Here is a 22,084-nt window from a genome sequence, read left to right as displayed (position 1 = left end):
ATACTGTCCGAGAGACATTTTATATCACATGCAACTATTAAACATTCACATTTTTTGGCAGTCCACCTTGTATCTTTACTGTTCATGTTTTAACAACAAATGCTATGAAAGCAACACAACTCCACTCAAAATAAGAAAGCGGAATGGCAACTTCTTGGCTCCAGTACGGAATTAATAATTCTAAGAAAACATGCAAGGCTTGATTTCCAAGGCATATCTTATACTGAACGAATAATTAGAAAAAGTTTGGTAATTTTTCAAACACAATAGTGGTTCCACCCTTTCTAGTCTTATCAGTAGCAGCACCTTCCAGCCAAGTTCAACTTGGAAAAAAACAGCTTTTAATGTGGCATAATTATGCTAATATCATATCACAGCTTTTCCTCACTTCCTACTTCATTGTAAAGATGGCGAAGCCAGGCTCTTCTCAGTGGTGCCCAGTGACAGGACCAGAGGCAACAGACAAAAACAAAACCACAGAGATTCCCTCTGAACATCAGGGAACACTTTTTCATTGTGAGGGTGAGTGAACACTGGCACAAGTGGCCCAAGGAAGTTGTGAAAATCTCCATCCACGGATATATCCAAAGTCATCTGGACACAGTCCTGGCCACTGGCTATAGGTGTCCCTGACTGAGCAGGAAGTTGGACCAGATGACCTCTAGAGGTTTCTGCCAACCTTGACCATTCTGTGATTCTGCGATCCTAGCCACCCACTATTTCAATACCTTCTGTTCCCCAGTCTGATGGGTATTAATAATCCTTTTTTCCCTGCATTCAACTTGTCTCGACATTCGCTTAACCAAAGTCAGAACAATTTTACTTAAGTATGTTCAAAATTGGGAGAACAACTTCATCTGAAACATGGATAAAATCTTTATGCCTTGAAGCTTATCTGCTGCTTTTCTATTGTACAGCTGATCTGAAATATTACCATTCTAACAAAAAGAACCATGTGCAAGCTACATTCATTTGGCTAAGTCTGGAGAAGGAAAGTATGAGATTATAAGGCTCAGACTAGCTTAGCACTGTAGTTCAGTTACCTGAGTTCCCCTGAACACCAACTGGACAGGAGTTAATTGCTTTTTCTGAACTTGCGGCTCTATACTGCGAAGGGTTTTCAGTATCTGTTGGCAGTGACCCACTGTGCCTAAACTTTAGTTTGTATATTTTTTGAAATGTTATGTTTTTTAAAACCTTGAAGGCATTTGTACAACTCTTTTCACTGAACACAACCAGCTGGATCGAGGTGTTGGGTCACTCATAGATCTATGACCTATTTTAGTTGCTGTTGCTGATAAAAAGTATTGGAAAAATTGCACCAGATAGTACAATATTAACAATAATATTACTAGTGATGGTGAAATGCTATGATTCATCAATGGTGGAATCAAGCAGAACTCCATTTTAAGATTAGGTCAATCAGATTCAAGAGCTCACATGGCACCTGCTATAGAGACGATAATCTAGTCTATTTCAGTCCCATACTTCTCTCCACTTTCTTTGGGCTCACGATTCATATTCAAAACTGCTTTCCAAACATATTTAGGTCAAACACAGAAGGTAACATACTGCTGCACTTCATTTACCTCACCCAGATTACACAGAGAGTTGCAGTCACATCTTGCACACCACCTGTAATTTCTGCAGTAATACGTTGGCAGACTGGATGGCAGAAGGGCCACTTGGAAGGATCTCCACAATATAACACTAAAGAATTTCACCTAGTCCCAACTTCTGTTCTGCGTACAAGCACCGACTGCAACCATGCAGACCAAGCTACTCACTCTGAAAACAATCATTTTGCACACCAAAAAGGAGAAATGAGAGAGCCTCCCTTTACTTTCAGCTAGCAAGTATTTGCTTTCCATGTTCTGCAGTTATCCTCCTGCTCCAGGCTGAAAGCACAGAAGACAAGATAGATCTATGAACCAAAGAAGTAGGGAAAAAAAGTTAACAAAATAACAAAATCAGTAATAAAAAAAAATCAAGTATAAGCCATTGCTGGTGTCTATAATAGTTTTCAGAAAGTCAAATAAACACAGATTACTAGCAAGGAAATCTGATGTGTATGTCATACACAAAATCTTGAGACTATTACCAAAAGTTATGAAGTGCTCCAGAGACTACAAATGGTCCCAAAGGAAACAATTCTAAAATAATAATAATAAAAAAATGAACCAGAAATCACAAATTACATTTGTTCTGGCATAAACTCTGTATATTTCTTGGAATTAAATATCTGTCTTTTTATTAAAAACATCCATGTCTGTTCATGCTGCGCTTAAAACATTAACAGAAGACATTTGCTAGTTTAACACCCTTGCTATCATGTTTTAACTCTTTAAGGAATCACACAATAAAAAGTGAACATCTGACTCTCATCAGTTCACAATGCAGACCAAATTTTTTTTTTCATGAAAAAAATACTAACTTTATTCCTCGTAATATAATCCAAGACAGAAAGTAAAGAGTTAAAAGCTGTTTGGCAGCTGTTACTTTCAACTCCTTTGGGTTTTATAATTTGCAGACCATGTCAGTTCCTCCACCCTGGAACTTTTTTTAAAAACCCAAGCAAAGGAATGTCAAAGCATGATCATCTGCCATCAGTACAACAGTCAGAGATATGACACAGCAGAGGACCTCCTCCTCCAAATCTGTCACTTGTAATAAATTACGGTGTAGCCAGGAGCTGACTGAGACCAAACAGACAGAGAAATCAAAATTAAAAAAGCATGTAAGTTGGACATGACCTATATAGAAGTGATGGGTAAGGCTGAAGAGTGCAGTAGGATTTCTTAGAGGGAGAAGATAAACGGAGAGGAGAGACAAGGACAGACAAATGGCACTCTACAGTGAAAGGGAAAAACAATAGCATAAAAGCCTTAACACTCCTATTAAAAAGGAGCAGTTTGAGGCAGTGTCCAAGCACACAAGACACCAGTTTCTCAGAAAGTAAAGACATACAGCACTAAAACCCAGCCACAGTGAAATAAAATCAGAGACAAGGCCAACATTGCAAGAACTGAAGGACAAGCATAATATAGCAATCAGAGAATACTTTTGAAGATAATATCTAGGACAGAAGCTTTTGCACAATTAAGTAAGACGAAGAAATACTTATAATTCTTAAAAGCAATACTCTCTTTCCCATAAGCTCCTCTTCCCTGCACCGATAGAGAAAGGCTATTCCATCATTCAAACATCACGTATCACTACATCAAGGCCCTATGTCTAGGCAACACAAATCCTCTTCAAGCAGAGAAACTAAACACAGATAAAGAAGATAACATTCAAAGACAGATAAACTGCTACCCCACCATTTCATAACCATGCACCAAATTTACTTCTTCTCGAAGTATCCACTTCCATCAACCCCAAGCTGTCAGCGAGAACTAATGAACAGTAAACTACCCTCTGGCTCCTACTCAGTATTGCAGGGTAGTAGCTCTGAAGCAGTCCTGAGTATGTCAGCAACTGGCAAATAAGAGTGGACACATTCTTCTCTTACCCATTAAGAACAAGCAGCTAAAGCCAGTAAGACCCAGATGGGTACCTTTCACGTATGCTCTTCTATTTTGCTTACCTCCTCCAATTACTTACATTTTCCCACAAACTTTTTTCCTGTTTCTACCTTATTTACCTTTCCCTACTGCAGAGATGACAGCAGTAGAATGGGTCACAAATCAGAACTTCTGCTATTTAGGTCCCTGGCAATGGAAAAAGGAAAAAAATGCAACAGCTTGACAGGTTACAGCCCAGCAGAACACCACCACAAGCTGATACCCTTGTGCAGTACTGCTATGTACAGATATTTAACAGCCAAGAAAGAAGTTACAGTGGTGGCATGCAGAGCAAGGCCAGCATCTGCCTCCTGCAAGTACTGGGAACAAAACAATGAGATATTTGTTCCAAGCTCACGCAGCAAGGCAAAAACAACTGCACAGCAGCCACTGTTGTTCTAAATGAAAGCCAAAAAGATTTATTTATTTATTTATTTTAATTCCCCCCAATGACTTCACAAACTGTTCATAAGAATCATCCTGTAATTTTAATTATTACACAGTTCTACATGATCTGGATGCAGAGCTAATAAAAAATAAGCAGCAGTGGGGCTGGGATGAGTGTGAAGAAGAGCACAGCCTGCTCACCGCTCTGTTCTGCAACACCAACCAAGACCGAAGGAGCTAGCTGCACTTTAGGATCCTCAGCTGGCAGAAAGCCAACATGACAGACCTCCTAAATCTGGATGGAATGTGTCAAAAAGAATAAAAAGGACTGGCCAACACTGCAACAATTAGCAGCCATGAGATACTTCCATGGCTGTCAAGATAACCAAGCTTTCCTCAAGTCAGAAAAAAACACACACAAAAACGCACTGTTCTTTCTAGCTACAGCCCCATCTATTCACATCCCTGTGGCAGTAAAGGCCAGCAAAATGCCTTACTCCACCTACACATTCAACACCTCTCTCCAAGAACCACTGAGCAACCAAAGCCTTTCCAATCACTTCTGATACAGATTAAGAATCTGGGAGAAGAACAAGATACATGGATGAGAGTATGGACAGCCTCCAGAAACAAGAATCAGGAAACAAATAAGCATGTCTTAGCACAACTCCCTGATTAACTCTTCATCTCCTTCATAGTTTGCCCCAAGCGTGCTCCTTGCTCTACAGGAACCATAGGAGCATTCTGAGAAGGACACATGTTCATCTCCTCTAACAGAGGAGATGTCTCACAGGCTCTAGCATAAAGCACCACTAAGTGTAGGAAAAGAAACAGAAATACATGGAATTCACCAGTTCTGGGTACATCTGATTCAACATTTGGTCTGTTTTTAGGATACTTTAACTACCTCTGGAACCCTACTTATCTTAATACAGACAAAAAGATACAAAGTAGGTCAAGTCTCCATTTTAATGCTAAGCATAGTTGTGTTTTTAAAAATGATAATTTTTAATAGTATCAAATGCACTATCACAGACTAAAGGCTGAATTGCCTTGAGCTACTAGAATGACAGAAAAAAGTTTCAAGCAATATAGGTTTATGTAAAAGATTTAAGTCTAATATTAAAAATCCACTTAGAGAAAGCTGGAAATTTCTAACAACTCCTGATAATAGTATGAAAACACCATGAAAAGTGCAGGAAAAAAGATCAGAAGCCAGTGATGCTTAATTAGACTCCTCAACAGATTGTTTAAAAATCTTGAACATGGAAGTACACGTACATTCAATTAGTTCAGATGCCTGCTATTTGCTAGCAAGGGATTATTTCAAATCTATTGGCATGAACAAGAAAGAAGAGACACATCTGTATATACTTGCAAGCCAAAGCTGCTTTGAACAGAGCAAGAAAACAGAAAAGGAGACAACTTCTGGTGTTATTGAAATAGCCACAGCAATCCAAGGACAAAACTGAAGCCAAGTATCCTGGATAATACATTAAATTCATAGAATAATGACCATTTACAAAGGACAATCACTGTAAGTTGTTCGAAGTACAGAATACCATGCCATGAACACATAACTGAAAATGGTGGAAAATGCATTACAGTTTTACTACTGTGAGGTAAGCTTTGATTCATACCATATGGCCTTACAAGCATGTGTGCGTGTCTGCACATGTGTGCACAAACGCTGAGGTCTCCAACCCACAATTGTATCTATCCCAGTTTTTTAGCTGAAGGAGAAGGCAGGAGGATTCCAGACAGCAACAAACAGTTTTTCAGAGTAATTCAGGAAAGATAATCATACCAACTCAGTATTTTTTACTTGGAAACCTAGTAATTAACACAAACTGAGATAAATTCAGGTGTGAATACCTAGCATCAATATATTAACTCATTATGTTTGTATTTGTTCTCCTTTTTACAGGCTTTAAGAAAACCCCCTAAAACCTAACAAACCCAATCATACTAGTATTTGAATAACCTATGACAACAAAGGGGATCAATGGACATATGAAGTTATTTTCTTCTCCCCTATTCTGTTTAACTGTTAAACATACAATATTTTTATACCCCACTCAGGCAAAGAGGTGCCATGAATGCAATATATGGCTACCTCATAACATCATGGCTTATTAGTCTGGGTTTAAAATAGAAAAGCTAACCCAATATATTATAGTAGGAGCACAGTGAACATAATTTACAAGTTCAATTAGTTATCAGAAAAATTATCTGAAACCACCATTCACCTGTGTTGCCTCACTTTTGAACTGAAAGAATTGCTTTTTACAGCATTTTTATACTGTAACTACAGACAAGTACTGACTTTTTAACAGCACGTTGGATTTGAGGTGTTTTGTCCTCCTGCTGCTGAAGAACGTGAAATGAAATTCTGATGTTACTAGCAACATCAAGCTTGCAAGTATGTTTGAAATACAGATTTGTTTACATGACTACTTGTGAAAACGTAGGCTGTCTTCTGGCAGACTGAAATCAAGTTAAAAATTAAACTCAATGAGGAAGGGAAGGTGATGGAAAGAGCTAGAGGAAAAGCAAGTAGCTTCTTAGTACTTGTATCTGGAACCCATTCAAACTTCATTTCCTATATAGGAACTTTAACACGCCATCCTATAATTTTAATGCTTTCTCTCCTTACCTTCATTACAACTATTTATATATTCAGAAGCCAACCTTGCCATCCATTCTGGGGACAAGTGGCTGAGTATGTATTGAAGAAAAAGTACCCTCAAATTTGAACACTGGTGTAGCAGGTGGGAGCTGTCTGCCCTCCCAGGAGGCCAAAGACAAGGCCAGACTGCTGACATACCACTGTGCTGCCCACTGCCGGGCAGCCTTCTGTCTGCACCCTTTACACTTGTGTGACAACGAAATGCATGGAATGGCAAGAAAATGGTGACTAAATCTGAAAATTATTTCACAAGGGTCCAAGAAGAAAAACTACCAGGACTAAGTATTAGTAAATCTGTTAAAAGCTTCCTGATCATTAAAGTAAAAATGACATAAATTAAGACCAGACTCTTACGTGGCCTTGGTTTACTTCCCAGTCCTGACTTAGACAGTGTGCCATCTTGGTCACTGCACTCTCTCTTTACTCCTGAATCTTATCTTCTGCACAACAGAAGTATCATCTTCCAGTGACCAGAGAGCAAGCAGCAAGTGTTTCTTCTCCAACATACGCCCTTTTATTAATATTAACTTTTAATATACATTCAGGATGCTGTAAGAATAACTTAAGAGAATGCAACTCAGCAAGTGAAAGCGCTATTCCTGTTGGCAAACGTATGCATCGCCTTCAAAGCCCCTGGGCTGTTAAAAGCTCTTCTGAATTTTAACAAGACTTGGAGTAATGAAGGCTGCACTTTACTATCTGCACAAAGACACACGGAAAGCAAAGATCAGCTCTACAGCCCAATATTGTCAAGATACTGTTTGCTTGTAGCCAGCCCCAAGATGTACCAAAGCTCTTTTATGATGGACTATTTGGAGTACATTCTTATTAGCTGTTAACCTGCATAGCAGTAGCCAGAATAGCATAAAAGAACAGTGACACGACATTCCTGCCCTGTCAGCACCGTGGTCAGGAAACACTCCTGTGCATTTACTCTTCCTCCAATTTAATATATACCTTACTGGAAATGCCAAAAGCGCCACCGGCACAGGCACATAGATTAAATCATACCTGGACTGAATAAACACCTGAGAGAGTTTGGCTGTTAGAATTTGAGCTTTAGTATTTTCCACCATACAATCAGGCTAGGGGTAAGAGAAGATGACACTTGATGATTCTATGTGGCTAACTGATGCAAGACTTAACACTCAAATGCATCAGATATTAAAAAGTGTCTTTATTTGCAATTGTCTATGGTAAACAAAGATTCTCTGCAGCTCTGAAGGAATCTACAGGGATATCACTTTTATATAAATAAGAGTTTGCTCTTGTTAGCTTATATACACTCTAATAAATTCTTCTGTGGTAAAGAAAGTATGGAGCCCCACTTAACAGCATGCATTAACTTGCACATGAAGCTAACCGCTACCTTTCTTGGACACCACAACAAAAACTGCTCTACTCTCTGTTACCCAGCCCCTCACACCTCAAAACTCAAGGATTTTTTCTATGTAGGAAGTTAGCTTGTGCCATGACACTGCTTCAAATCCCATTCTAATGACAACATCTGCTGAGAGGACTCACTCAGCTCCTCTGGCAGCAACAGTAAATCATGCTTAAAAAAAAAAAAAAAAAAGGTTAATGAAAGATTAACTACATACTTACAGGTAAAATTACTAATTAAAACAAGATCTCCTGCAAGATTTTGAACACAGCTGAAGACTGCCAAGTTGTTTTTCCTGAGGTAAAGCTTCACAAGCAGATATTAATATCTGATGTAAAGAAGGAAGTCCTTATCTAATGAAATGTCTGGAAAAATTAATATTTTTCAACAAGAATTTTTGTACATCAGATTCTCTTCCTGCAACAACTTATGCTTAAACTACTTTTACCAATTGAATAGTCCAAAACCTCTTCAATTATAACTCAATAGCTTGCAGCAACAAGTAAACTTGAAACTCATCCCATTCAAACTCTTGCTTCTAAATTAAAAAGCGTATTTTTAATTTTCACTTAGACTTCTAACAGCAATATTTACATTGAGTAAGTTTAATGCTGTTGTTCCCTCTAAAAAGTTTTAACTAGCAGTATAATAAAGAATGAAGTAACTATCCTGTGAGAACAAAGGAAAGTTTAACTTTTGAAGAAAACTAGCTTCTTCATATTAAAGTTTTAGTAGTAGGGGAAAAAGTAACAGTTCCCACACACAAGCACTCTGCAAACAACAAAAATACAGCTCTCATTTCGAACATCTGTGTCCCTGGCTCCTGTAAATCATACATCATGAACCTAGAGACGGCCTGGCTCAAACTTAAGTTGTTTGCCAGGACCTTGACTGCAGCAGCACACACTGAAACAAGCTGAGTTGCAGTAATACTCTGGGTACTAGCAGTAAAGCTAGAAGAGCGGGTATATTGCTGTGCTTCACTATGTCTGTCAACATTATTACCACAAGTAGCTTTTTAAACTACTGTAATATTTGTGCAGGTCAGCATGCTACTCAGCAGGTTTCAGAACTTGCCAGGAGCACAATTCAGAGGGAAGCAAAAAGAGCAACTGTTGCTCCCATCTTGAGCTGATGCCACCCATTCTGCAAACACAATGCGGCGCCTGGACAAGTTTATCGCCTGGCTGCCCAGTGGCGTGTTTCTGCCCATGTCTGCCTTACTCCCCCCAGACCATCAGTCCTGTCTCCAGAGGTCCTGGACCCACTTATTTCCCTAGCAGTGCTTGCCCAACTCACAGAAAAAAACAAACAGCCACGAACACTCTCTAGCAGACTTTCCTGTCAGTCAGCAGCAAAAGCACTCCAAGCCTTTTAAGATACAAGAGGGCCAAGACAGTGACAGAATGAGGAAGGGTAGGATAAGGAGTGAAAACTTCTTATCTCTCAGCAGACTCTCTAATCTAGGAGACATCAATGCAGAAGTCAAGTAACTAAGGAAAGCAAGGCAATTATCCGGAGGAAAGTGGGAATCCATCTGGCTGAGGCAGTTTAGAGAGGAGTGACCAGACACCACCAGGCCTCATAAGCTACTTATGCCAACCAAATCATACATTCACAGCTATCTGACAAAAGTGACTCTACCAGAATGCTATGCTAAGTGCCCAGGAAGGCCCTCCACATTTCTACAGCATTTAAGTGGGCCAAAGTGCATACTTTCCTCTCAAGACATTTGGGACATGCAGATTGCAGAGAAAAGGTAGTAACCCACTCATTAACCTACAACTGGGAGAAACATACACGAGCACTGTATCTCACAGATCACTTCAGCTGAAACTGTGGAAGAAGCTCTGTTTAAAACTACCATGCCGGGTACAAACTGGGGAATCTGAGACAGGGATAACAACCTCTCTTGAAGGAGACAGAGATGGTCACTGATTAAACCATCTCAAATGGTTTAATCTCAACTGGCAAAAATTGCCAGTACCTCGGTACGGGTCTGCCAATACTCACTGCTCTAACGCAGTTTTTCGCCCACTGTACGCGAATTAGTTTTCAATAAATTGTTTATGCTTTTTCTTTGAGCAATGTGGTGGCATCACATTTTCAGATAACAGCATTCTCCTTTGAGCAGTCTCTTCTAAAACAGTTAACTTACTAAATCTTGTGCCCTACATCTTTATGTTACAGTTCTACAAACAATTTAATACTGCATCAACATGGTGGCTGCCATGAAGTCCTTGTTTTCCCTTATCAGCTCCTCTCAACCCTTTCCTCAGCATCAGCAATAGCATTTGTGTAACTCCCAATGAATACCATTGGGGAAGTGATCCAGGTGAACACTAAACTGGCACATACTGGAGTTTTCAGATGGACGACTTCCTTGGTCTGGTTTACCACATTGTTACAAAAATGCCACTAAGAGAAAACAGACAAAGGTGAGAGTAACAATGCAGCTTAATCCAGAATAAATCAACTCTTGGAAATACAAAGCTAATTAAAAACATGGAAATAACATGCAGGCAAGCCCAAACAACTCTGTAAGCCTCCTTACTTGTTTCTAAACCTTTCTTTTTGTTTATTTACTCTTGGGAGTAAAGCATTTAGTCTCGTAAGCATAATTATACAAAGACAAATGGTTTAGAAATTTAAATAGACAATAACTCGTTTGAGTCTTAAGAAATGCAAGATAACCCAGACAGGTAATCCCACAGTGTGTGTTTCTTTACATAGTTTATTACATAGTATACATTCAGTAGCTCTAAGGCCAAACCAGAGGGCAACACCACACTAATGAAACTTCCAATTACATCTGAGGGAAGATTCATCTGACTAAATGGGAGCACAAACAGCTTTGTCTAGGCTCCTGAGCTAGTCAATGGAGATTCACACAGTACGATTCATCTGACCAAATGTGCTTACTCTGGGTGACAGGAATGACACTCGGCTCCAGTAGCTGAGAAGATTAGACCTGTATGTGTGTAGAAGGACCATGGATGACAAGCTAAGATGTACACACTTGCAGACTGCAGACACAATTGACTTAAGTGAGATGCCTCCTACCCTTGATGACAGCTGCATATCCCTCAAATGAGAAGCCTTACATTCACGTATAAAGTACAGACTGATTGATTATATGTTTGGATCTTAACCTTTCACTCTGCACAACTGCACAACTCTACCACAGTATGGTAGAGAGCAAGAGGGCTGGACAAAACTGCTGATATTTTTATTTTCTTCCAGCAGCAGTTCAAATACAGCATTTACCTTAATTTGTTGTTGCTTTATGGTCAAGCAAGTCTCACAACATCATTTGAGAAATACTTGTTGCTGTACTACTATACACCCTTGCTTATAAAAGATGAAAGACACTGTTTTTTTAGTAATGATAATCACAAAGGAGGGATGAAACAATGGGAGCTCCCCACACTGCTATCACTTCTGATAATTACTGCGTGAAGAAGAAAGGCCTCTTTGTTTTAACAAAGAAGGAGTACCTTATCCCTCTACCTCTTATTTATCTCAGCATTTACCAATGGTCAAGGTAAGCTCCCCTTTCCTGCTAAATGTTGCTATTGTGTTACCCCATACCTACCACACAGCACAGTAGTTCTCAGAACCTTTTCCACTAGATCATAAGAAAACTGGAAGCATTGTGCATTTCACTGGATTTAGTTCCTTTGTTGTCCCTAAGCCAAAAGGACACTTACTTCCTTCCCCTTGGCTTCCCTCCCCCCCTTCCATTTCCTCCCTGCTAAATGCAGTTGCTGCTGTTGTCTCCTCAAAGCCTGGTTCCCACAGTGCCGAGAGGCCAAGGGAGGCCAGTACAAGACTCACCCCAAGACTAGCAAGGCTTATGTGGGGTCCCCTCCACAGTCATGTGCTCTTGCCTCCCCATCTGAAAAACAACTATTACAGCAGCAGAGCACTTTTACATGGTGCAGATTCCTACTCACAGTGACAGGGAGGCTTCTCCTTGTGGTGCATGAGGTGTACAGATAATGAATAAAGACAGGACTTCCTAGTATGCCTCCAAGGTCTGGCACAGGCAGTGACAGCTCACAGAACTGCCAAAGCTAAGAGCTGGAACAACTAACAGATAGCTTCAGTGTTGGATTTTCAGGGATTTTTGTGCCCTGTCTGCAGTGACTTCTTCTATTAAAAACATACTTTATATGCACGGCAGTTGAGTTTAAATATATCCAGTCTCCCAAGTAACCAAATTTACAGACTATACTGTACATAAATTAATTTTCCCTTCTGATTGTCTCAAGATCTGTTGCTCTTTAAGCTAGCAAAAAAGTGACATGGGCATATCTGAACCAAAACATTGGCTTTTTACATGAAATGAAAACGTAGCTCTATGTTGAAATAAACACTACTTTCAAGGTCTCAGACTTCCCATTATGTCAAATATTATTATGTCTTAATATTTTATAGTAAGAGATTCGATGCACTTATTAAAAGCAGCAAGAAATTACACCATGTTCACATTCTTTTTGCTGAATATTAAAATACATATGTATCTTTCCAATTTCCCATGAAACTAAAGATGGTGTTTGCAAAAAGTATGTGGATAATGCTTATTATCCATGCACAGAAAGCCAAATATTACATTAACAGAAAACTTAATGTAAACCAGCTTACAGGAAAATGTTTCTGAAATTTCTGAAGGGGGAAAAAAAAAAAAAGCAAGCACTCCATTCTCTTTGGTATTTACTAAAAGAAAATGCTTCAGTAGCTATTATTAGTGTGTATTACATCTAAGTACTATTAAACTCATTTGTTCTAGCAAATACAACCCTTTAAAAGGCTTCTTGCCTCCCTTATGTGCTCTGTGACAGGTAAGTGGTAAAACCACTGAGACCTGTGGAAGAGGCAGAGTACCAACAGTGCAGTTCCCTCAGAAGTTGTCTGTCTTCTTATCTAAAAGCAAAACTGATATATGCTGGAACAATGGGAAATTAATAGTACAATAAATGCAGCCTGCATAAATTAATCAGTGTATAAGTTTACAAAAATACTGGAAGTGCACATTTGATTTCAAGTCGCAGGTATTTTGGAGAGATTATTTAGTTTACCTTTGCATGACTTGAAAAACTCTGTCCTTAAAGTATAAGATCAAGGTACACAACACAATTGTACGGATCAAAGGTACTACAGTAATTTCAGATATGTGGAAAAATGTCATTCCTAACCACACTACTATCCAACAGCCAAACTTCAAGCAGGCTTGTTAGTACCATTAAAGCTGAGCAGACCTATGAATTCAGTTACCTTGCCATGCATTTCCTCTCAGTTTTTTTCACGCACAAAAACTGTGGCTAGTCACTGCCCACAGAAGACAAAAATAAAAAACTAATTTTAAGCTTGTAAGACCAGGAGGCAGTCTGACATTTCTGCTCCTCAAGGCACCAAAACCATCGGAGATTTCTTAGGTTTTCCAACAGACCTAAAAGCATAATCCTTCCTCTCCAGCACAGATACACATATACCCAGACTTCTGTTAAAATAACAAGCATATGGTAAAACTGCATTTCATTGCTACCAAAAATCTCTTCTGTAGATATGTGACTACTATTTGAAACCATTCACTTGACCAGTACTCGGCACAGAAGGCAGCCATTGCTAAAATTTCATGAACAAAGTTCTAGTCTCCAGAAGTAAGAGATGTCAGTGAGAGGTTTAAAGAAAAAAAAAAAAAAAAAAAAAAAAAGAGAGGGGGGAGGGAGAAGGTCGTTTTAACCTTTGTGTTAGGTAACACATGGCAATTAACACTGTCTCAAGACCCAAGCCGACAAATGACTCCAGGGAAAGCCTGCACTTGAATTTGCTGTCACTTGACAAGTGCATACACACATTATTTAAGGTAAGCTGAATCACATACTGCAAGGTATAAGCCAAAAGGGTGAACACAAATGTTTAGCAGAAAAAGAGTGCATTTTTAAACCCACACCTCGCCTAAGGTAGCTTGTACATCTGGCTGAGAGAAACCAGTTGCTAGACATTTGCAGGCACTATTAGTTCAAGGTAAACGTGAAAAAAAACCACCAAAATTCTGGTACTTTCCTGGATCCAATAACCAATAAAACAAATTAATACCTCACCCTCATTAAGATTTTACAATACCATCTAGTACTGAATGAACAATTTTCTCCTCCACTAAAATAAAACAACATTTTTTGTACTGCTTTAGCGTAATTTAAGATTCTAGTCTTATGAATCCACTTGTGGTCTCAGTGAAAAATGTTTGCATTTGAAGGCCATCAGTAATTTGCAGCTGATTGAGAGGACCTAATAGGTAGTGCAAGATGAAAGAGAGACAGATTTTATTTCTGCATCATCTAAACTGTATCATCATGGCTAAAATGGCAAGCTCGGGAAAACTGGCTTAAAAAAAAAAAAAGCCAAGACAAGAACTAGAGGGTCTCCTCACAGCTGTTGCTGTGCTGTCCAGGAAAGAAGCCTTTATGACATGTCCAGCTGAAATAGTTGTGAAATTAGCTTTCACAATGTCATGTAATGTAATGGCTATTTGCAGGCAATTCCAAACTTCAAGCATCATCACTCCTGTCCCCCATGCAGGGGGAGAAGATACTGCAGATTCTGACCAAGGAGCAACAGCTGAACTGTTATTCACCATGATAATGGAAAAAAAAAATACCTGCCTGATCTCATCTTGGAATTATGAAGGTGGGATATCCTGAGGATACTCATTAACTACTAGAATAGTCCTTGAACTGGGTGCTACTTATTACTCAAATGTTATTTTATTATTCATAACTTATTTCTTTTCAACAAGTAATTAAATGTGAAGAGCAATGAAGAGAAAATAAAATCAATACCCACTGCAGTAGACAAGTCACACTGGACTTCTGCACTACAACACAATATTCTAGGATTTCTCTTAAAAGAGCCTCCCTAGCACCCACGAATGTATCACCCTTGTTTTCTACTGCAAAGTAAAGTTTTCAGGCGACAAAGAAATTTGACCCCTTCTCAAATAACACTGATTATGCTTGCATCCTCCCGGGGTTAGTGCTATCTCTTCATATAACTCTTAAAATCCTGTTTGCTAAGGTTCTCTAAGTTTAAAAGGAATCTGTTCATATGAAGAAAATTCACTGTGTATTTTGGCTGTACTCTTAAGACAAATCACCAATTCCCAAGAGGAATGCAGCTAAAGTTTGGTTTGGGTTTTTGGTTTAATTAAAATTTCTACAGATTTAATTAAGCAGTGAAACCAAATTAAGTTCTGGAATACCTGATAGAACAATTACAAACCAACGAAACAAAACAATTAAAAAGAAACAACCTCAAAACCATAGTTTGATCCTCATCTGAAAAACTTTTGTCAGGTTTGAAGTACTTCAGAGAAGTTAAAGTCCTAAAGTGTACATTCACAGACTTCTAACAACCTCACTGTTGGGGCTCTAAGCGTGGACACTGGCAAAAAATAACAACTCACCCATGTGGATTTTACCATATTACAGAAAATAAGTTACTGAAACTTAGAGGGTACCTTTGTCACCTTCAGAGGCCACAACAGATTTGCGTAATGAATCAAACAAGGTAATAGTGTGCCAAAGTAATCCAATTTTCTAAATAGGGTGCTAAATGCAGAGCTTAATTAGCAATGCTTTCCATATTCACGAATTAGGTAATTAGTCTGACCAAGCAGCATTCGAAGCTGGGACAGTCTGAACATATGGCTGAGAGCAGTGAAACAGAGAAGAGCCTGACACTAAGCACTGTTCCTCACCCCTTCCTTAACCAGAACACTGACTACAAATCTCATCTTCAAATAGCTCCAAATCCAAGAGCTATTTATTTCATTTGTTAACACATGCATGGAACATCTTCACTGAGTCTTACCTAATCTGTCTCAACAGAAGGAGGCCTCTCTGCCCTACTCTCTTTTAGCCTGTCCAGTAAGAAATATTGCAGCTGAAGCAATGACTCCCTGATGGCATCCTATGGCTTCCTCATGTCCACCTTTATTCCAATCCCTTTATTTTTCACTAGCCTCTTAGCAGTCACAGGGGAAAGTCAGTCATCTGCAAACATGCCTGAACTTTGGCAATGGTGCTTTACCTGTTGCTACAACTATCACCATATGGTGCTAAAAGGGCAGAAGAGAAAAATAGTTTAGGTTTTACAACCATTTAGCACTTACTGTGCTCAGTATAAAAAAAAAGTAATGTGAATGGTACTAAAACTCTTTTCCCCAGATGTTCACACCTGATGATTAGGAACTTTACTCAAGGCTACAAACTGGCATCACATAAAATTTCAAAATAAGACTTGAGGTAAGTAGCTGGTAACTAATAAGCAGAATACACTTCAATATGATATTAGCTCAACATGTCCACTTAGCAATGCACATGTCCAAAGAGTAAAGACTGGGCTCATAATCAAAGTTTGGAAAATTGTACTCTCTTTGAAAATTCAGATGTTCTTACACAGAAGATTAAATTAGACCATTCTGTTTTGACAGAAGTGTTTCTACTCAATGACATATCTGCTATTACTTAAATAATCAGCTAAAAGGCTTGATGTGGATGCAGCAGCTATAGAGACAAGTCTGTCCACATACCATGAACAGAGCTTGACAACAGAAGATTAGGTTGACAGGGAAGTTGAAAGGCACTAATTTGGTCAATAACTCACCACTTTGATCATATATCTGAAAGAGATTTTCCGTATGATACAGATATTATGATATTGATATTACCTTTGTATCTCAAGTGCCAGCTTCAAGGGATGAACACAGTTCTGTTTTTCTGGCACTTTTATCAATAAACTCATTATAGTCCCAAGTTTACTGGCCTTTGAGTTACAGTTTACTACTTCTCATTCCAAAACTGCTATTCTTTTGTTCTTAAAAAAAGGAAGAATCTGACATTACATTTGATGCCAGACTGCCTGGTGTGGTTTTGCTGCAAGATATGACCTTTCAAATCCTCTGAATGAGAGTGCAGGCCCACCAAGATCTTACTAGGTATACTGCAAATGCAATCATGAAAGATGGAGTTCAGAAACATTACTTTAAACGTTTCCCTTCTTACGGCAAGCATCACTTACTGATTCTTACCAACATGTGAGAGAGGAAAGCTTAGAGGAAAAGGACGTGAGCTCCCACCACCACAGCAGGAAGGGTGCTGCCAACCCATCGCCACAAAGCCTAAGCTGGCACATGATGTCTTATTCCAGATGACACATCTAGCCCCTTGACAACGCAGGCCACAAGGCTAACACTACACAGGAGGAAGAACGCATTTCCTCCTAGTACATTTTGTACCCTCAGGTACACAAGTTTTCTGCTTCTTAACGTCACCGTGGTGCTGGCAGGCACGATGATGCCACCCGATCCCTGTGGGAGCCAGGCAGGAGGCTGATGGAGGGGCTGCCACCAAACCCGAGAGGAGAGCAGGCAGGCACAGGGGAGTGCCTCCCCCCCGAGTTTCCACACGGGTGATGATGGCTGGAGGGCAGGTGCACCTCGCCACGGCGGTGACGCCTCACCGTGACACCTGTGAGGATCAGGGCAGAGCAGCCCACGGCAGGACCCTGCTCTGGCCCGGCAGGACCAGAACTGCCCCAGGTGCCGCGGAAGGCGCCAAGGCCTCCCGGGGGCTCGGGCGCTGCCCGGCAGCGGCTTCTGCCCTCGCCCGGGAGAGGGAGGCGGCCGGGCCGACGGCCGGGGCAGCGTCTCTGCCCGGCGCCGTCCGTGACAGGCCCCGCTCGGCCGGCGGGCAGCCCACCGCTCCGAACAAAAGGCCCGGCCGAGGCCCGGAAACGTCCCAGGGTGGCGGGCCGAGCCGCGCCGCCAGCCCGGGGGGCGAACCCGCAGCCCGGCGGCCCCGCACGGCCGGGGGCAGGGCCTGAGGCCGCGGTGCCCCTCAGACCGCCTCTCACCGCCGCGTCGGGCCCTGCAGCGGGCACGGCGAGGAGGAGGGGGAGCCGGAGGAGAAGGACGCAGTGCAACAGCTCCGGCAGCGCGCAGGGAGGGAGTGGGCAGCACAATGAGGCCAGCGGCAGCCCCTGCCCCTTCCGTGAACAAAAGCTCCCCAGCCGCAGGGCTCGCCCCCACCTCCGCCGCAGCGCTGCCCTCGCCCCCCGGGCGCGGGGGATGCCTGCAGCGGGCGGCGGCCCCGCAGCGCCCCGCAGCCGGCGGGAGCGGGGAGCCGGGAGGACCCTCGCACCGAGCCCCCAGCGCCCCTCGCTCCCCCCACGTCCCCGGCCCCCCCGGGTTTGCCGTCGCCCGCACAACGCAGCTCCCCGCCGCTCCGGGGGCTGCCGCACAAAGCGGGCCGGTTCCGCCGCCTTTCCCGCACCGACCTTGAGCCGCCTCGGGCGCCCCTAAGGTTTTGGTCACCGCCTTCCACACGTTGCAGCCCAGCAGGCAGAGGAGAAGCGCCGCAGACCTGCTCATTTCCACCCGCCGCCGCCAGCCGCCGCCAGGGAGGGAATCGCCGCCGGAGCCCCTGCCCGGAGGAGGAGGAGAAAGAGCCGCATCAGGGGCTGGCCCGCTCCGCGCCTCCCTCCATGTTGCCGTGCGCTGCCCCTCCTGCTTTCCCCGCCTGCTGCATTGTCGTCCCGCCGCTGCGCCCCGCGTCCCGGGCTGGCCCCCCGAGCGGGCGGCGGAGGCGGGGGGAAGGAGAGGCGGGAATACTCCGCGGCCCCGACTGCCTGTCTGGATTTTTTATTATTATGATGATTATTTATTTACTCCCCCCCCCCGCTGTCCTCCCTCCGGCAGGGGCAGCCAGGCCCCCCGCCCGCTCCTCACCCCTCGGCCGCAGCCCCTGCCCCGCGGCAGGCCCGGCGGGACAGCGCCCCCTGCCGGCCGCGCCCTGCCCTGCCCTGCCCTGCCGTCCCGCCGCGGGGCTCCCGGGCGAGCAGCGCGGCCGCGGGGCGACCTCGGCGGCTCCCGCCCCGCCTCCTCAGCCCGGCGCACCGGCTGGCGCCGGGGACGGACGTGTGGCCCCAGCGGACAACTTGCCCGCCCCCCGACCAGGTGCTGCCGCTCTTACCTGCCGCGGGGTGGGGGGGGGGCTGGGTCCAGCCCGGCCGCGCCCGCCGCCCTCCCTCCCTTTCTCTCCTTCGGCGGCTGCAAAATGGCCTCCGGAGCGGCCCCGTGCCCCGCCGCGCCGCGCTCGCCCTCGGCCGCAGCCCCGCGGGAGGGACGAGGGGCAGGCAGACGTGACGGCTCAGAGCGGCTCGGCTGAGGCGCGGCGAGTCACAGGGTCCCCAGCGGCCCCGGCCGGGGCTGCTGAAGTGTGTGTGTGTGTGGGGGGGTTTATTTAAAAAAAAACCCACAAAACAAAAAACCAAGAACCAAAGAAGAACAAAAGAAAAATGCATCCACCTACTGTCTTTTATTCAAAAATATTTTTTTAAATGCTACTGCGAACTGCATACAGAAGAGAAGCGCGGGATCTGGAAGGCTGGCGTCGGAGGCTGGGAAGATGCGCGGGCCGTGGCCGTGCGGTGGCTCCCAGCGCTGCTCCGGCCCGGGCAGGACAAGCAGCGCAGTGGAAACCGCGGCGAGGGCAGGAACAGCCTCCCAGGGGCTTTCTCACGGGTACCGTTTGCAGACTCCGTAAGAGCATCCACCTCCTCCTGCACCTTCCTGCCAGCCGCGGCGGCGGAACACGAGGCCACCGCCCCTCACTCCTCCCTCCCCGGGCTCTGCTGAGCGCTCTGCCTCTTCGGGGAGGGAGAAGGGGCTCTCCCCGTGTTTCCTGCAACGCAGAGGTTGCTGCTAGAGACAGCTATTCTGGCATGTCTTTACACAGCTGTGCAGAGCAAAGCCTCTGCCCCACCAGCTCATGGATTTCCCACGATCTGCTCCCAGACACTGCCAGTGCTTCAGTTTGCCTGTGAGGCTGAAGTTTGTATACCTGCAAGTTTAATCTCTCACGGAGGTGTCTTAAAGCTTCGGGTTTGATTTATAATCTATTTTAGAATAAACTCTTCCACAGAAATGCAATGCATTATGCGTTTATTTTTAGAAAGCAGTGCAGTTTACTTTGTCACTTCTGTGTTTGGCAAGAGAAGCTACACCACAAGTTAACAGGTTGTTCCTTACGTGAATTTTATAAAATTTGTATGCACCAGAGGTGCTTAAACTGATTTTACGGTTTCTTTTCAGAGACACTCCAACTGATTACAATACATTTCACACTGTTGTTTTCCATTCAGTTGTTCAAATACATTTTCTGAGTGTTGACAAATATGGTGTAGACACTACAACTTCATCTTCTTATTCTGAGAATTTGGAGGATTTATATGTAAAGCTTGGTTCTGTAGGAGAAGGTACAAAAAGGCTATTCAAGTTCGTGGAAGAGACCAAATAGGCAAACATGGATCATCTGATCTTACTCCCACTTATCATGAAATGAAGAGTTCCATGTTGTAAACTCCTGTCATGTCCAAAGAGTTCTCAGCTACCAAGCATGGTCTGAAGAGGCCTTGGATATATAACAAAGCAAATAAAAGTTTAGGGACTGTTAGTGATAGCAAGGAAACTCCTTTCTAAAGCAAGAAGGCTGGCCATGTGATTAATCACCACACATTATATTATGTAGCATCTTTTTTGAGATCCCATTTCCCTCTCTCTGGATGTCCATGGATTTAAACTAGCATAAATAAGATGAGCTCATAGCTAGAAACTTACATAAAACCTATTTCAGTCCACAAGGAAAGCTAAAGCAATTTGCTACAAAGAGGAATATGCATTTTTTCTGAGTATAGTTGTACTATTTTCAGAGCAAACATATCAAAGTCCTTGCAACATCAGTGGATAACATAATTATTTGGGCTGCAATAAAAATGAGATACTGCACTGAGAAATAGGATATTGCACTGAATTTTGTCTAGAATTTACATTTAAGAAAGAAGAAAGCCATTTATATAGGCCCTTCCCTTAATCATCTTTTACAAAAATGGAAAATTTTGGTTTATAACTAGCAAACAAATGGTCTGTTTCAAGACTCAGTTTGACTGCATTTGCTCGCTTGACCCATTATGCAATGGATTTGCAGTTCAAGCAAAGGATGTTTCCTAATTCATACTACATTCATAATATGAGGTTAACTTTTCATAATTGTCCCCATCCTTCAAAGATGAAAGAACGCTGCTTGGAGCCACTCACCATGGCACTTTCCCCTCTCCTATGCCTGTGCATTGGGAACTACCACAACTCATTAGGATTACAGACTGCTTTGGCTTTATGATGTCATATGTACCTAACTTCAGTAAGACACCCTAAAGTTATGATATTCATTAGTTTGGTGGTCTTACAGCTTTGGGGTTTTATTTAGCCTGGGCAATACAGCTCACCTATGTGGATTCCATGGCTAAGAGATGTCACTATATGACATCTACTATTTCACAAAAGCTGATTAGACATGATGAAAAGATAAAAGCTTTTCTGGAAGTGGTTATTCATAAATCTCTTATTTTCAAATTATGTATAAATTGATATCTAGATCTTGATATGAAAGGAGAAGAGAAGAGAAGAGAAGAGAAGAGAAGAGAAGAGAAGAGAAGAGAAGAGAAGAGAAGAGAAGTAGAAGAAAAAGGAAGGAAGGGAGGGATGATTCAAAGAGGACAAAGCCAGGCTTTTTTCAGTGATGCTCAGTGACAGGGCCAGAAGCAATAGACAAAAACAGAAACACATGAGGTTCCCTCTGAACATCAGGAAACACTTTCTACTATGAGCACTGGCACAGGTTACCCGAAGAGGTTGTGGAGTCTCAGTCCATGGAAATACTCAAAAGCCATCTGGACACAATCCTGGGCTACTGGCTCTAGGTGTCTCTCATTGAGCAGAGCATTGGATTAGATGACCTCCAGGGTTGCCTTCCAACCTCAACCCTTCTGTGACTTCTCTTCAGAAAGAATACTTGAGCCCTAGCACTCAAGGTGCAGTAGGAAGTGGATGGTTGGACCTATTCCTACCCTAAGGTGGGTAAGGAAATTTTTCCTTTCTACAGCATTTCCTATCTGTCCTGTCCATGCTCACTAAGGATACACATTGTATATTTTTACATT

General features: G+C 42.7%; 1 protein-coding gene across 2 annotated transcripts in view; it reads right to left on the bottom strand.

The window, feature by feature from the left end:
- FAM171A1 (family with sequence similarity 171 member A1) overlaps window positions 1-18,529 on the bottom strand; it is an 86,341-nt gene extending 67,812 nt beyond the window's left edge. Inside the window, exon 1 of one of the 2 annotated variants that reach the window (XM_051611735.1) lies at window positions 18,365-18,529. In XM_051611735.1, coding sequence (XP_051467695.1) covers window positions 18,365-18,458 — 94 coding nt within the window. In that variant the 5' untranslated portion in view covers window positions 18,459-18,529. The remainder of the gene's footprint in view (window positions 1-18,364) is intronic. The other variant, XM_051611736.1, reaches the window with a different exon arrangement.
- Window positions 18,530-22,084: the final 3,555 nt, after the last annotated feature.

Source organism: Apus apus, chromosome 2 (assembly GCF_020740795.1).
Source record: "Apus apus isolate bApuApu2 chromosome 2, bApuApu2.pri.cur, whole genome shotgun sequence".
Lineage (NCBI taxonomy): Eukaryota > Metazoa > Chordata > Aves > Apodiformes > Apodidae > Apus > Apus apus.
Note: the sequence above shows the minus strand (reverse complement) of the source record. Positions and strands in the feature narration are given on the sequence as shown.